Source organism: Sus scrofa, unplaced genomic scaffold, assembly GCF_000003025.6.
Source record: "Sus scrofa isolate TJ Tabasco breed Duroc unplaced genomic scaffold, Sscrofa11.1 Contig1914, whole genome shotgun sequence".
NCBI classification, from domain to species: domain Eukaryota; kingdom Metazoa; phylum Chordata; class Mammalia; order Artiodactyla; family Suidae; genus Sus; species Sus scrofa.
This window is the reverse complement of record NW_018084979.1, coordinates 3,578,152-3,592,370: the sequence shown is the minus strand read 5'-3', so window position 1 is coordinate 3,592,370 and position 14,219 is coordinate 3,578,152. Positions and strand designations below refer to the sequence as shown.

The 14,219-nt window shown below is 62.6% G+C and overlaps 1 gene segment (V, D, J or C); it reads left to right on the top strand.

The window, feature by feature from the left end:
- Positions 1 to 12,264, top strand: part of LOC102165485 — a 194,344-nt gene extending 182,080 nt beyond the window's left edge. The window contains 5 exon segments of the C gene segment in view: positions 7,957 to 8,256; positions 8,404 to 8,736; positions 8,909 to 9,241; positions 11,649 to 11,859; positions 12,146 to 12,264. Coding sequence covers positions 8,145 to 8,256; positions 8,404 to 8,736; positions 8,909 to 9,241; positions 11,649 to 11,845 — 975 coding nt within the window.
- The last annotated feature ends 1,955 nt before the right edge of the window (positions 12,265 to 14,219 follow it).

The following is a 14,219-nucleotide window of genomic DNA, read 5'->3' as shown; positions in this document are numbered from 1 at the left end:
AGTGCCCGTGCCCCCCGTGCCCAGCCCAGTCCCTGTGCCCACCTCCACCCCTGTGGTCCACCCTCCCTGCTGGCCACCCCAGGCCCCAGGCCTGCAGAATGAGGAGGCAGAGAAGCCTTCTGGGGAGAGGCCGTGGGACCCTGGGGCTGTGGGCAAGGCCCTCGGGGTGGGAGGGGGCCCTCACGGAAGGAGCTTCCCGGGGGGTCCACGCGGCCGCCGTCTCGGCCCAGCTGCCCCACCCCCACTCACCGTGGCCTCGCCGGGGCCTCGCTCCTTTCTTAGCAAAGCTCCTTCTCCCAAGACCACAGCCCCCGAAAGACTTCCAGGCAGGGGCCTGTGGGCCCGTGGGGGTGGGAGGCGGCCCCCCGGCTTGTGGACAAGGGGCAGGGGAAGGGGTCAGAGGACACTGCTGGGGCCCTGAGGGCCCTCGTGTCCAGACGGACGCTGCCTCACGAGGCCCTCCCCCGGCCCATCTGCACCACGCCTGCCCCGCTGGCCTCCAGCCCCGGCTCCCCGGCCCTCCCCGCTCCAAGGTGAAAGCTAGAATCCCACTCTTGGTGGGCAAGGCCCCAGCGGCTCAGTCTGTGGTCAGCGCAGGAGGCCACGGGGACACAGCTGCAAGAGCACCAAGGTGGCGTCGGCACCAGCCTCCCGGGCCCCCGTCACGGCCCAGACCCGTCCACCCACTTCCACCCGCACTCAGGCAGGCCAGGCCTTCGCCCCATCCCGCCCGCCCGCCCGGCCGTCCCCGGGAACAAGCCACAGCTGTCTGTGGCTGGCCATCGCTGCCCTCGGGAGAAAGCGCTGACCCGGGGGGGCGGGAGCCCCAGGCTCCAGCGAGAGGGCCAGCTGGCCAAGGACGCCCCCTCCCCTAAGGGGAAGGAGCTGGAGGGAGCCGCCCGCAGGGTCTCTGGGAAGTCCTCTGGAGGGGGGCTGTCCCCTGGGCGCCCAGGGGACAGAGGAGGCGGCTCCTTCATCTACCAGCAGCGCTGGGCCTGCACGGGGAAGGGAGAAGCCTGAGCCCTGGGTCCTTCCCCAAAGCACAAGCGCCTTTTGGGCTCTTCTACAAGAGCCAGAAAGCGCTTCCAAAATTTGAAAAGGCACAGCGAGGAGGAGGGCAGGGCGGGGCTGGCCCTCCCGGCCCTTCTGAGGGCCTGTGCACTGTTAGGGCCCCTCCGCGGGGCCCGACCTCCTCCATCCAGCACACAGTGGCCCGGGCTGTGTCCAGCCGAGACTGCGCTCCCGTCCAAGGCCCTCCCGAGAGCCGCCATCCTCTCGGGGAGACCCCACCTGCCACCCCCTCTGACACAGGCCTGCAGCCCGCGGGGTCGGACCCAGAACACCCAGGATCGGGCACCCCGGGCTGGTCCAGGGTTTGCTCAGTTAGAACCTGGCAGGGCCAGGAAAGCCACTTCAGGACCAGCCGCGGCCGCAGCCCTGGCCTCTCACACCCTCACTCACACACTCTCACTCACACATACTCACACTTGCACAGACACACAGTCTCAGGAAACCAGACCCCATTGTAGCCCCCCTGCACGGCTCTCTCAAGACAAGCCTGGGATCCCTGCTCCCCTTATGCCAAGCCAAGGGCCCCCAAGGGCAAGGCCGCATGTCTTCTTTCTCTGACTTGCACCCCAGAACCAGGGCCCTGTGAGCTGGGCACCATCACACCCAGAGCTAGGGACGCTGGTGGCACACAGCCTCCAGCAGCAAGACGGCGCCTTCTCGGGCCCCCTCTGTCCCGCCTTCTCCTTCTCCATTAAAACCACACTGGGCTGAAAGATGCCCCCAAAAGCTTTGTCCACGTCCTAAGCCCTGGAATCCGTGGTCTTGACCTTGTTCAAACAAAGGGTCTTTGCAGACGACCTTAACTTAACATTGTCCAGCTGTGCCACAAATCCAATGACAAAAACCAGAGGTGGGGTGCGTGTGAGGATGGAGGCAGAGGTGAGGGGACACCTGGGGCCCCCAGTGGCTGGAGGAGGCAGGAGAACCCTCCCCAGGAGCCTCCGGAGGGAGCGCGGCCCTGTCCGCCCCTTGATTTAGGTGTCTGGCCTCCAGAGCTGAGACTGAATTTCAGTGGTTTTAAGCCAGTCAGCAAGTGGTCCTATTCCTGGCCGCCCCAGGACACGCACCACCCAGCCAGCAGGCCTTGGCCAAGCCGGGGCCCCTCCTACCCCCGAGGAAACCCAAGGAGGTCTCGCCCAGGCTGGCTCTGGCCCCATAACCAGATCTGTGCCCAGCAAGTCCGTAAATCTTAACCGCAGAGCACACTCAGGCTCTTCCCTCAACTGCTGCGACCCTCAGGCCATGCCAGACCCCACGTCATCTCAGATCCAAGCTCCGTCTGCCCTGCACTGCTCGCCCGTCTGTGCGTTGGCAGGGCTGTGCTGTCTGCACAGAGAGGGCAGCTCCACTCACAGCCCCGCCGCCCTCCTGTTTCCTGCATGTCCACCCATGCTGCCCCGAATGCGTGTCCTTACCAGGCTCCTCTGCTCCCTCGGGGCAGCTTAAGGGGACACCAGCGCTTCATACACCCAGAGGGCACAGGGCCTGGGCACTCACTGGCCAGCAAGAAGAAGCATCCACTGTAGAGCGCAGGGAACTACGGCCAGTCCCTTGTGATGGAACGTGATGGAGGATAGCGTGAGAAAAAGAGCGGGTGTGTAGCGTGTGTGACTGGGTCCCTTCGCTGCGCAGCAGAAATTGACAGACCTTTGTCAATCAACTATAAGAGAAAAAATTAAAATCCTTAAAAAAAAAAAGAAGAAGGCTCCTTGGGCCAGTCATCCGCGATGCAGTCGCCGGCAGTGCTGGTGCGGGCGTTGGCAGACAGAGGCCAGTGGTCTGGGAGCAATGTCCCTCTTGGGTGATGCTGTGGGATCCCTGGGGTCATGCGAAAACCCCAAAGGCCCCTTGGCCAGGCCGGCACGTTTGCCCACCCGGAGCACCACGCTGGGCTCCCTCCCTCCCCGACCCCAGCCCTTACCCAGCCCAGCCCCGCCTTCCCCCAGGGAAAAGCCGACCTCCTCGGGGGCCCAGCGACCCGGCAGACATTTCCACTGGCCTGTAGCTCTCCCCCCAGCAGTGTCCTTCTCCGGAGGGGACCGAATCTCTGTGGGCGGCTCCAGAACCTTCTGTGCACAAAGAAATGAACCTGGCGTAGACCAGGCTGACGCCTCCTCGTGTGTCCAGGCAGGGCCACCAGGGAAGACCCGGCAGGTGCCCGGCAAAGCATGGGCCAGGAAAACCCCTGGCCAGGAACTGGGCGGAGGCCAGCCCTTGGCCGCCCTGCCCGCAGGCTCCAGGCTCCAGACCCGGGCTGCTCCCACAGCCTCACTCCAGCCTCAGCCTGGGGCCCCGGCTGCTCACGGGGCTGGTCGAGGAAGGGCGATGCTCGTCCCTGCCGGGCTGGGGGGGTCCTCCACACTCATGGCCTGTGTCCTGCAGGTCCATGAGGCCTGCGCTCTTGGGTCACTCTGAGGTCACTCTGGGGTCGCTCTGGCCAGCCCGTCCCCAACGCCCCAGCCCTGCTGCCCTTCACTCCATCTCTGCCTCTGGGACCTCCTCCACCCCAGAGACCCCAGGTCCCCGACTGCTTTGGCCTCTGCTTCCCGAACCTTGGCCCCCAGCCCCACAGGCAGCCAGAGGGAGCCATGACCCCACCATGGTGCCCACCCCTGCACCCACATGGTCTCAGGCCAGGGCCAGGCTCCTGGGGGGTCCCACAGCCCAGGCCACACACACCTGGCCCCACCACAGCCAGACCACAGACCAGACATGACGTGGAGGCAAGCGGCCGCAACTGGCGGGACAGGAAGTGGGCGAGTGACCCCATCTGTGGGTCAGACACAGTCATGCAGCCCCTCCCCAGCTGGCCCCCACAGCCTCAGCCTCGCCTCGCAGTGTGCAAATGGCCCAGAGCAGGGCAGGGGTCGGCTGAGGCCGCACCACCAGCAGGCGGGCCCGGACGAGGCCCAGGCCTCCCTCCCCACTCCAGCTCCTATGCAGCGGCTGGGCAGATGGACCTGCGGTGTGGGGCCACAAGGCCCGAGAGGCCTGGGCCTCTCCCAGCCACCGTGGACCCTCTGGCAGCTTGAGCAGGTGGGTCCCAGAGGCTGCTCAGGCCTCAGCTCCTGCACAGCCAGGCCACACCGGGGCCTCCTGGGCTGGAAGCATGGAAGGAAGGCAGGTACCAAAACAAGGAGGAGGAGAAGGAGGAAGGAGGGGCCCTCTAGCCCCGAGGACCGAGGGCAGGATGAACCACCCAGCGCGCTGAGCTGGGCCGCAGTCGCAGAGCAGAGCAGGGCTGAGTGGGACTGGGCTGGGCTGGGCTGAGCTGAACAGAACTGGGCCGAACTGGGTTGACCTGGGATGAGCAGGAATGAACTAAGCTGAACTGGCTTGAGTTAACTGAACTGGGCTGAACTGGGTTAAGCTGGTTTGAGCTGGGATGAGTTGAACTGAATTGAGCTGGGCTGAACTAGCCTGAGCAGGACTAAACTGGCCTGAGCTGGGTTGAGCTGCTCTGAACTGGGCTGAGCTGGGCTGAGCTGAACTAGATTGAACTGGGTTGAGCTGGGCTGAGCCAAGCTGGGAAGAACTGGGCTGAGCTGAGTTGAGCTGGGCTGAGCTGAACTAGATTGAACTGGGTTGAGCTGGGCTGAGCCAAGCTGGGCAGAAATGGGCTGAGCTGAGTTGAGCTGGGCTGGGCTGGGCTGGGCTGGGCTGGGCTGAACTGGGTTGAGCTGGGCTGAACTGAACTAGATTGAACTAGGCTTAACTTAGCTGAGCTGGGCTGAGCTGAGTTGAGCTGGGCTGGGCTGGGCTGGGCTGGGCTGAGTTGGGCTGGGCTGAGTTGGGCTTAACTTAGCTGAGCTGGGTTGAGCTGGGTTGAGCTGGGCTGAGCTGAGTTGAGCTGGGCTGGGCTGGGCTGGGCTGAGTTGGGCTGAGCTAAACTGGGCTTAACTTAGCTGAGCTGGGTTGAGCTGGGTTGAGCTGGGCTGAGCTGAGTTGAGCTGGGCTGGGCTGGGCTGGGCTGAGTTGGGCTGAGCTAAACTGGGCTTAACTTAGCTGAGCTGGGCTGAACTGGGTTGAGCTGGGCTGAACTGAACTAGATTGAACTAGGCTTAACTTAGCTCAGCTGGGTTGAGCTGGGTTGAGCTGGGCTGAACTGAACTAGATTAAACTGGGCTGATCTGTGCTGAGCTGGATTGAACTGGGCTGAGCTGGGCTGAGCTGGGCTGAACTGGTTTAAGCTGCTCTGAACTGGGCTGAGCTGGGTTGAGCTGGGTGAGCTGGACTGAACTGGGTTGAGCTGAGCTGGGCTGAACTGGGTTGAGCTGGGCTGAGCTGAACTAGATTGAACTGGGTTGAGCTGGGCTGAGCCAAGCTGGGCAGAAATGGGCTGAGCTGAACTAGATTGAACTGGGTTGAGCTGGGCTGAGCCAAGCTGGGCAGAACTGGGCTGAGCTGAACTGAGCTGGGCTGGGCTGGGCTAGGCTGGGCTGGGCTGAGTTGGGCTGAGCTGAACTGGGCTTAACTTAGCTGAGCTGGGTTGAGCTGGGTTGAGCTGGGCTGAGCTGGGTTGAGCTGGGCTGAACTGAACTGGATTGAACTAGGCTTAACTTAGCTGAGCTGGGTTGAGCTGGGTTGAGCTGGGCTGAGCTGGGCTGAGCCAAGCTGGGCAGAATTGGGCTGAGCTGAGTTGAGCTGGGCTGAACTGGACTTAACTTAGCTGAGCTGGGTTGAGCTGGGTTGAGCTGGGCTGAACTGGGCTGAGCTGGGCTGAGCTGGGCTGAGCTGGGTTGAGCTGGGTTGAGCTGGGTTGAGCTAGGCTGAGCTGGGCTGAGCCAAGCTGGGCAGAACTGGGCTGAGCTGAGTTGAGCTGGGCTGGGCTGGGCTGAGCTGGGCTGAACTGGGTTGAGCTGGGCTGAACTGAACTAGATTAAACTGGGCTGATCTGTGCTGAGCTGGACTGAACTGGGCTAAACTGGGCTGAGCTGGGCTGAGCTGGTTTAAGCTGCTCTGAACTGGGCTGAGCTGGGTTGAGCTGGGTGAGCTGGCTGAACTGGGCTGAGCTGGGCTGAGCTGGGCTGAACTGGGTTGAGCTGGGCAGAACTGGGCTTAACTTATCTGAGCTGGGCTGAGCTGGGCTGAGCTGGGCTGAGCTGAACTAGATTGAACTGGATGAGCTGGGCTGAGCCAAACTGGGCAGAACTGGGCTGAGCTGAACTGAGCTGGGCTGGGCTGGGCTGGGCTGGGCCGAGTTGGACTGAGATGAACTGGGCTTAACTTAGCTGAGCTGGGCTAAGCTGGACTGAGGCTGAACTGGGATGAGCTGGCCTTAACTGGGTTGAGATGGGCTGAGCTGAACTGGATTGAACTAGGCTGAGCTGGGCTGAGCAGGGTTGAACTGGGTTGAGGTGGACTGAGCTAAGTTGAGCTGGACTGATCTGGGTTGAGCAGAACTAAGCTGGTCTGAGCTGGGTTGACTGATCTGAGCTGGGTTGAACTGAATGTGCTAAGCTGGGCTGGGCTGAGTTGGGCTGAGCTGGGTTGAGCTGGGTTGAACTGGGCTGAGCCGAACAAGATTGAACTGGGCTGAGCTGGGCTAACTGATCTGAGCTGGGTTGAGCCAAACATGCTGAGCTGGGCTGGGCTGACCTGGGCTGAACTGGGTTGAGCTGGGCTGAGCTGAACTAGATTGAACTAGGTTGAGCTGGGTTGGGCTGAGTTGAGCTGGGCTGAGCTGGGTTGAACTGGGTTGAGCTGGGCTGAGCTGAACTAGGTTAAACTGGATTGAGCTGGGCTGAGCCAAGCTGGGCAGAACTAGGCTGAGCTGGGCTGAGCAGGGTTGAACTGAGTTGAGGTGGACTGAGCTAAGTTGAGCTGGACTGATCTGGGTTGAGCAGAACTAAGCTGGTCTGAGCTGGGTTGAGCCACTCTTAACTGGGCTGAGCTGGGCTGACTAATCTGAGCTGGGTTGAGCTGAATGTGCTAAGCCGAGCTGGGATGAGTTGGGCTGAACTGGGTTGAGCTGGGCTGAGCTGACCTGAGCTGAACTGGGTTGATCTGGGTTGAGATGGGCTGAGCTGGGCTGAACTGGGCTGAGCTGGGCTGAACTGGGCTGAACTGGGCTGAGCTGGGCTGAGCTGACCTGGGCTGAGCTGGGTTGAGCTGGGTTGAGTTGAGTTGAGCTGGGCTGAGCTGGGTTGAGCTGGGCTGAGCTGGGCTGAGCTGGGCCAAGCTGAGAGGAGCTGGGCTGAGCTGGGCTGAGCTGGGCCAAGCTGAGCGGAGTTGGGCTGAGCCGGGCTGATCTGACCTGGGCTTAGCTGGGCTGAGCTGTGCTGACTTCGATGAGCTGGGCTGAGCGGTGCTGAGTAGGCTCACTCAGTGGACTAGCCCACTACACCAAGAAGTTGAAGGGAGGACTCAGAAGGCCCAGGTCCCCCCTCCTCCACAGTTTGAGCCTCGGATCAGCCAAACCAGCCCATGTGGATTCAGCTTCAGGCCCAGGCCTGTCTGTCTTGCCTCTGCCCTCTCCCTGGCCCATTTCTCCCAAGGCCCCAAACCCTGGAGGAGGCCATGGCTGTGAGGAAAACTGCACAGAGGAAGGCCAAGGCTCTGACAGTGCCCAAAGATTCAGTGGGGAATGGGAGAAGCATGTGTAACAGCTAAGACTCCCATCGGGGAGTGGCCTGCCCCTGAGGCCCTGTCAGAGGAGTGTAGGTGGTCCACGTGCTCAGAGCCCTGAGGAGTGTGTCCAGAAACAGCCCAGCTGGGCTGGGTACAATGCGTACTAGCTGTGTGACCTTAGGCAGTCTCTAACCCTCTCTGTGCCAGTTTCCTGCAGTGTAAAGGAAAGGTGGGCATTGTCCCAGACTCACGGGGCTCTGTCGGGGGTCTGGTCAGCAGGAAGACTGCCGTCTCACAGCCCATCCTGTGTTTCAGTGTCTGAAACCAGCCCCAAAATCTTCCCACTGACTCTGGGGAGCAGCGAGCCTGCCGGATATGTGGTCATCGCCTGCCTGGTCCGGGACTTCTTCCCGTCAGAGCCCCTGACAGTAACCTGGAGCCCTAGTCGCGAGGGCGTTATTGTCAGAAACTTCCCCCCTGCGCAGGCCGGGGGCCTGTACACCATGAGCAGCCAGCTGACCTTGCCAGTCGAGCAGTGCCCAGCCGATCAGATCCTGAAGTGCCAAGTGCAGCACCTCTCCAAATCCAGCCAGTCCGTGAACGTGCCCTGCAAAGGTTAGAGCCCAGACCCCGCCCTGTGGGCGCTCTGCCCGGACAAGGGGGTGCTACCAGGATGAGCCCTTGGGGGGTGGAGGGCTGGAGCTGGAGGCCAGGGGAGGGCAGGCAGTGGGGCTCGCTGACCTGCTCGGACTTCTCTCTCAGTTTTACCTTCAGATCCATGTCCCCAGTGCTGCAAGCCCAGCCTGTCCCTGCAGCCACCAGCCCTTGCAGACCTGCTCCTGGGCTCCAATGCCAGCCTCACCTGCACACTCAGTGGCCTGAAAAAATCCGAGGGTGTCAGCTTCACCTGGCAGCCCTCAGGTGGGAAGGATGCCGTCCAGGCGTCCCCCACGCGTGATTCCTGTGGCTGCTACAGCGTGTCCAGCATCCTGCCAGGCTGTGCTGATCCTTGGAACAAAGGAGAGACATTCTCCTGCACCGCCGCCCACTCTGAGTTGAAGAGCGCGCTAACCGCCACCATCACCAAACCCAAAGGTGGGCGTGGACCCCACGTGCCAGCCGCAGGGCATTCGCTCCACGGTGTGCAAGGCACACACCTGAGCCTGCCTCTGCCCCGGCTCCCCCACTCCTTACAGAGGGAAACTGAGGGGGCGGGGGGGCACTCTCCGCCATGGCCAGACCCCTGACCATGCTCTCTGCCCTCCAGTGAACACGTTCCGGCCCCAGGTCCACCTGCTGCCGCCGCCGTCGGAGGAGCTGGCCCTCAATGAGCTGGTGACACTGACATGCCTGGTGCGGGGCTTCAGCCCCAAGGATGTGCTGGTGCGATGGCTGCAAGGGGGCCAGGAACTGCCCCGTGACAAGTACCTCGTCTGGGAATCCCTGCCAGAGCCTGGCCAGGCCATCCCCACCTACGCCGTGACCAGCGTGCTGCGCGTGGACGCCGAGGACTGGAAGCAGGGAGACACCTTCTCCTGCATGGTGGGCCACGAGGCCCTGCCCCTGGCCTTCACCCAGAAGACCATCGACCGCCTGGCGGGTAAACCCACCCACGTCAACGTGTCCGTGGTCATGGCGGAGGCAGAGGGCATCTGCTACTGAGCCGCCCCGCCCACTCGCCCCTCGAATAAACTCCGTGCTCGCTTGAAGCAGCCCCACGCTTCCCTCCAGCCGCCTGTCTGTCGTCCTCGGGGGTCTGCGCATGCCGGGGGTGGGGGGAGCCAGGAGGAAAGAGCACCCGCTGCCCCCACCCTCTCAGGGCCTCAGTTTCCCCCGCTCAGCCTGGCACTCAACGTACTTTCACACCTGTGTGCTTGTGTGTGTGAGTGTGCGCTGGGTGCGTGTGTGGGTGTAAGTGAGCCCAGGAGAGAGGACAGAGCCAGGGACAGGCACAGCCTGGCAGGAACTTGCCTGGCAGGAAGTTCCCATGGGCAGGTGCCTTGGTCACATGCATTTCAGAAAGCTGCCTCTAGGGGCGCACTAGAGAGGGTGAGCAGGGAGACGGGGCCGTCAGGGAGGCTGGTGCCATCGCAGCAGTGTCTGGTGTCTCGGGAGGAACCGTGAGGGAGAAGGGCCGCGTTCTGGAGGCTCTACCACCCTCTGTGGGCGCCGTGCGCAGAAGTGCAGGACGGCCCCAGTGACTCATTGGAAAGGAGGCCACCTCCCGCCTGGGCACAGCTGCCCCATCCCACCACCCCACATGTGCACAGGGCACACACATGCACACATGCCCACACGCTCTCGGCTGTGCACAGGCTCACACATGCATCTGAGCCCTGCAGGTGCAGGAAGTTCACAGCCCAGACCCAGCTCCGGGAGGGCAAGGGGAGTCCCCACCCACCCCCCAGAGGGTTTTCCCAGGCCCTCCTGGCCTTGGGCCTCCCTGTAGGCCCAACTGGGCACAGCTCAGGGGTCAAAGGGAGAGACCTCGCAGGCAGCGCCTGCTCCCCACCTGGCCCCCAGGTTCAAGCCTCCCATCCTTTCCTGAGCCCAAGTGTGACCCAAACCATAGACAGGGTTGGGGGGCTGAGGTGGGGAGAAATCAGAAGCTCCCACCCAGGGTCCCTATGCAGCTGATGCTTAGATCTTCTGACAGAAGAGAAGTGGGGAGACAGAGCCTGGAGGGGCAGTCCCAGGACAGCTGTGGGACGTCTGGCACCAGGACTCCCACAAGGGGGCAGCGGGGCCCCAACTCCTGTCTTAGATACCTTCTGGGCCTCCCTAGGGGACCTGGCTTCAGGTGCCAATCTCTGCTCCCAGGGCTGAGGTGCGGTGAGGACCCCTACTCTCTACAGCCACCACATCCCTCTCAAGGGCCCAGTCACCAAAGGGCAGTTGGGGTGGGGGGAGCAGTGGATTAATTGGGGAAGTGCTGCCCATAGAGAAGGTGGTCCAGACACCGAGGGGCCAGGACCTGCCCAAAGGAGGAGCTCTCTAAAGAGACTGGGAGGAGGAAGAGTCAGTAGATGGGCGTAGAGCCGGCAGATAGATGGCACCGAGATAGGTGGATGGACCATAGGACATGTAATGGAGGGAAGGATGGACAGAGAAGTGGATGGGTGGATGGAGGGTCAAACAGACACATAGATGGATGGACAGATGGACAGATGGATTGACAGACAGGTGGATGGATGGGTGAGTGGATGGATGGATGAAAAGACAGATAGATGGATGGACCAGCAGATGGATGGATGGATGGATGGATGGATGGATGGGAGAGAGGATGGATGGTTGGAGGGCCGAGTGAGCGGATGGACACATAGATGGATGGACAAATGGATGAGTGACTGGATGTGTCAGCATATGACAAGCAGGTCCAAGTTCCTCTCAACATGGAAGATCGAAGCCCCGGGACCCTAACTGAAGACAGCAGGGTTGCCTTGCCGGGCCTTCACCTGGGCCTTTCTGATGCCCCTCCTAGCTTATCAGCCACTTCCTCAGAGAGCCACAGAGGCCCTGGTCTTATCCATCTGGTCCTTGGCACACTGAGCCACAGACCCAGATCTATGTCTTGACCTGGAGCACCTGAGGGTGGGCATGTCTGGTCTTCTCTGGCCCCACCCAGGGCCCAGGCCAAGGCCAGTCCGAGAGCAGGCACTTGCTGGGGGTTTGCTGAGGACAAAGGCAGGACCGGGGTTCCAGGGGCCTTGGGCTTGAGCTCTCCTGGAAACAGCAAAGAGAGTGCCCACCCTCCTGCCCTGCCTTGTCTCTCTCTAAGGAACCCTGAGAACCCCCGAGACAGGATCCTGTGGGCATCTCAAGACCTGCAAGGGTCCCAACCCCTTCCCTAGGTCCTGCTGCCTCGTCCTCCTTGAGGCAGCTTCAGACCTGAGACAGGGCACCCACACTGCCGGTGTGCCCAGCCTGAGAGTGCATGGCAGGGGAGGGTGCTGGCTTGGCTGCTACCCACACAGGCAGGAGCCTGGCAGGCCCTCTGTGTCTTACAGGTCACCGGGACCCATTTCCCTGGCTGGTGCTGGACCTGCTGCGGGAGGGCCCGGAGGAAGAGACCCCGGAGGCCAGCCTCTGGCCCACCACCGTCACGCTGCTCACCCTCTTCCTGCTGAGCCTCTTCTACAGCACAGCACTGACAGTGACAAGCATCCGGGGCCCAGCTGACAGCAGAGAGGGCCCCCAGTACTGAGCGGAGCCAGCCAGGCAAGGCGGGGGCGAGGAGACAGAGCAGTGGGCTGTCGGGGCGGGGCTGGTGGCTTCCCCGGAGCACTGCCTGACCCTGCTGCTGGGGGTCCGGTCTCCCGGGGAGGTGGCTCCCTCGGACACTGGGGGGCTCAGAGTACAGACTGCCCCAGCAGTGTCAGGGCTTCGGCTTCCCCTGGGTGGGGCCGCAGCTCCCAGAAACCAAGCATGGTGTGGACAGGGCCTTGGCAAAGACCCTAGCCAGCTCAGGAGCTCCCCCAGGCCCTGACCCCTCTTGTGTTTGCAGGGAGGAGCCTTGAGAGGCCTCCTGAGCCCAGCCAGATGCCAGAGCTCGGCCCTGCTCCGAAGCCGCACGTCCAACCATGCATGTTTTCCTGGTGCAATAAACTGACCCCAAAGACAAAAGCTGTCAGACTCTGAATGAGGGGAAGGGGTAAGGAGAGGGGCAGAGGCTCTGGAGACATGTGACCGCCTCAAGGACCAAGGCAGGGTCTTGAGGCATTGATAGGCCCACAGCCTAGGACCCACCAGCTGGTGCAGACAAAAAGAAGAGGCCTTAAGGCAAAGCTGGGCTTCACCAAGGAACATAGAACAGGACTTTTCACAAACAGCAGCCAGATCACTGGTCCTGATGATCCCTGGGCCCTGGTCCTGACCCCTGAGTCCTGGTCCTGATCCCTGGGCCCTGGTCCTGATCCCTGGGCCCTGGTCCTGACCCCTGAGTCCTGGTCCTGACCCCTGGGCCCTGGTCCTGATCCCTGAGTCCTGGTCCTGACCCCTGGGCCCTGGTCCTGACCCCTGAGTCCTGGTCCTGATTGATCCCTGAGTCCTGGTCCTGATCCCTGGGCCCTGGTCCTGATTGATCCCTGAGTCCTGGTCCTGATTGATCCCTGAGTCCTGGTCCTGACCCCTGGGCCCTGGTCCTGATTGATCCCTGAGTCCTGGTCCTGATTGATCCCTGAGTCCTGGTCCTGATCCCTGGGCCCTGGTCCTGACCCCTGAGTCCTGGTCCTGACCCCTGGGCCCTGGTCCTGACCCCTGGGTCCTGGTCCTGACCCCTGGGCCCTGGTCCTGACCCCTGAGCCCTGGTCCTGACCCCTGGGCCCTGGTCCTGACCCCTGAGTCCTGGTCCTGACCCCTGGGCCCTGGTCCTGACCCCTGGGCCCTGGTCCTGACCCCTGAGTCCTGGTCCTGACCCCTGGGCCCTGGTCCTGACCCCTGGGCCCTGGTCCTGACCCCTGGGCCCTGGTCCTGACCCCTGGGCCCCCCTTCTGACCACTAACCATGGTCTGAAAACTGTGCTTGCTCCTCTTTGGGCCAGGTCCTCACATTCTGTCCATGTGTGTTGAGTCCTAGACCTTGCTCTTTGCCTGCACCACTTTGTCTCACGTCCTGAGCCCTGGCTCTCAGCCTCCCGGGGCCCAGGAGACCCTCTTGTCTGGACACGGAGTGGAGGATGAAGGGACAACCCATCACCCAGCTTTAACCCCCCCTCCCCGGGACCCAGAGGAGCATGCAGACGCCAGGCCCATCTCATGGGAAGAAAACCAGTCCACGGCCTAGGCTGCATGAGCCAGAGCCGAGTCCATGAGGGGCCCTGGGCAGGGCGCTGCTCGGGGGAAACCTTGGGGACAGGAGTGGGGGCAGGATGGGGGAGCCACGATGTTTGTGTTCTTTTGTTTTTCTCTGTCTTCTCAAGCCTCCTGCACCCGGTCATCTGCTGAAACACCCAAAATAGCTCTGTGGGGAGGCTGAGTCATTGCAAGCCCAGCCCAGCACAGGTGTCCCAGCCAGACTGCTGTTCTGAGAAGCATGCCCCAAACCCAAGCCCTGGCCACATGGGCCTGGACACAGAGCTGGAGCCCAAGGGGGCCTCGGGGGCAGTGAGCTCCCTGGGGCCAACGGAAGGCCCAGGCCCCCACCCCACACCAGCCCCCATCAGTGTAGGGTCAGCCAGGATCAGCGAAGCTCAGTCAGGGTCAATCGGGGTCAGGCCTTAGAGTGCCCAAGATCACCAGGATTAGACAAAGGTCAGCCTGGTCTGCCAGGGTGAGCCAGCATCAACAGGGTCAGCTCAGAGTCAGCCGGGGTCAGCTCGGGTCAACGTGAGGTCAAGCAAGGTCAGGCCAGGGTCAGCCCGGGTTCCACCAGGATCTGCGGGGGTTGTTCTGGGTGGGGCCACGGTCTGGCTGGCCGCAGGACTCCTCAGGGTGCTGCCCCTGTGTTGGCTGAGCCGGGCGTTGACTCTGGGAGGCCGGCATTGACTCTGCCAGGCCCCACACCCCTGTGCCAGGCCTCACAGCCAGGCAGAGATGGTGGACACAGCCCTGGGAACCCGGCAGCCATCCCCGGTGGCCTGT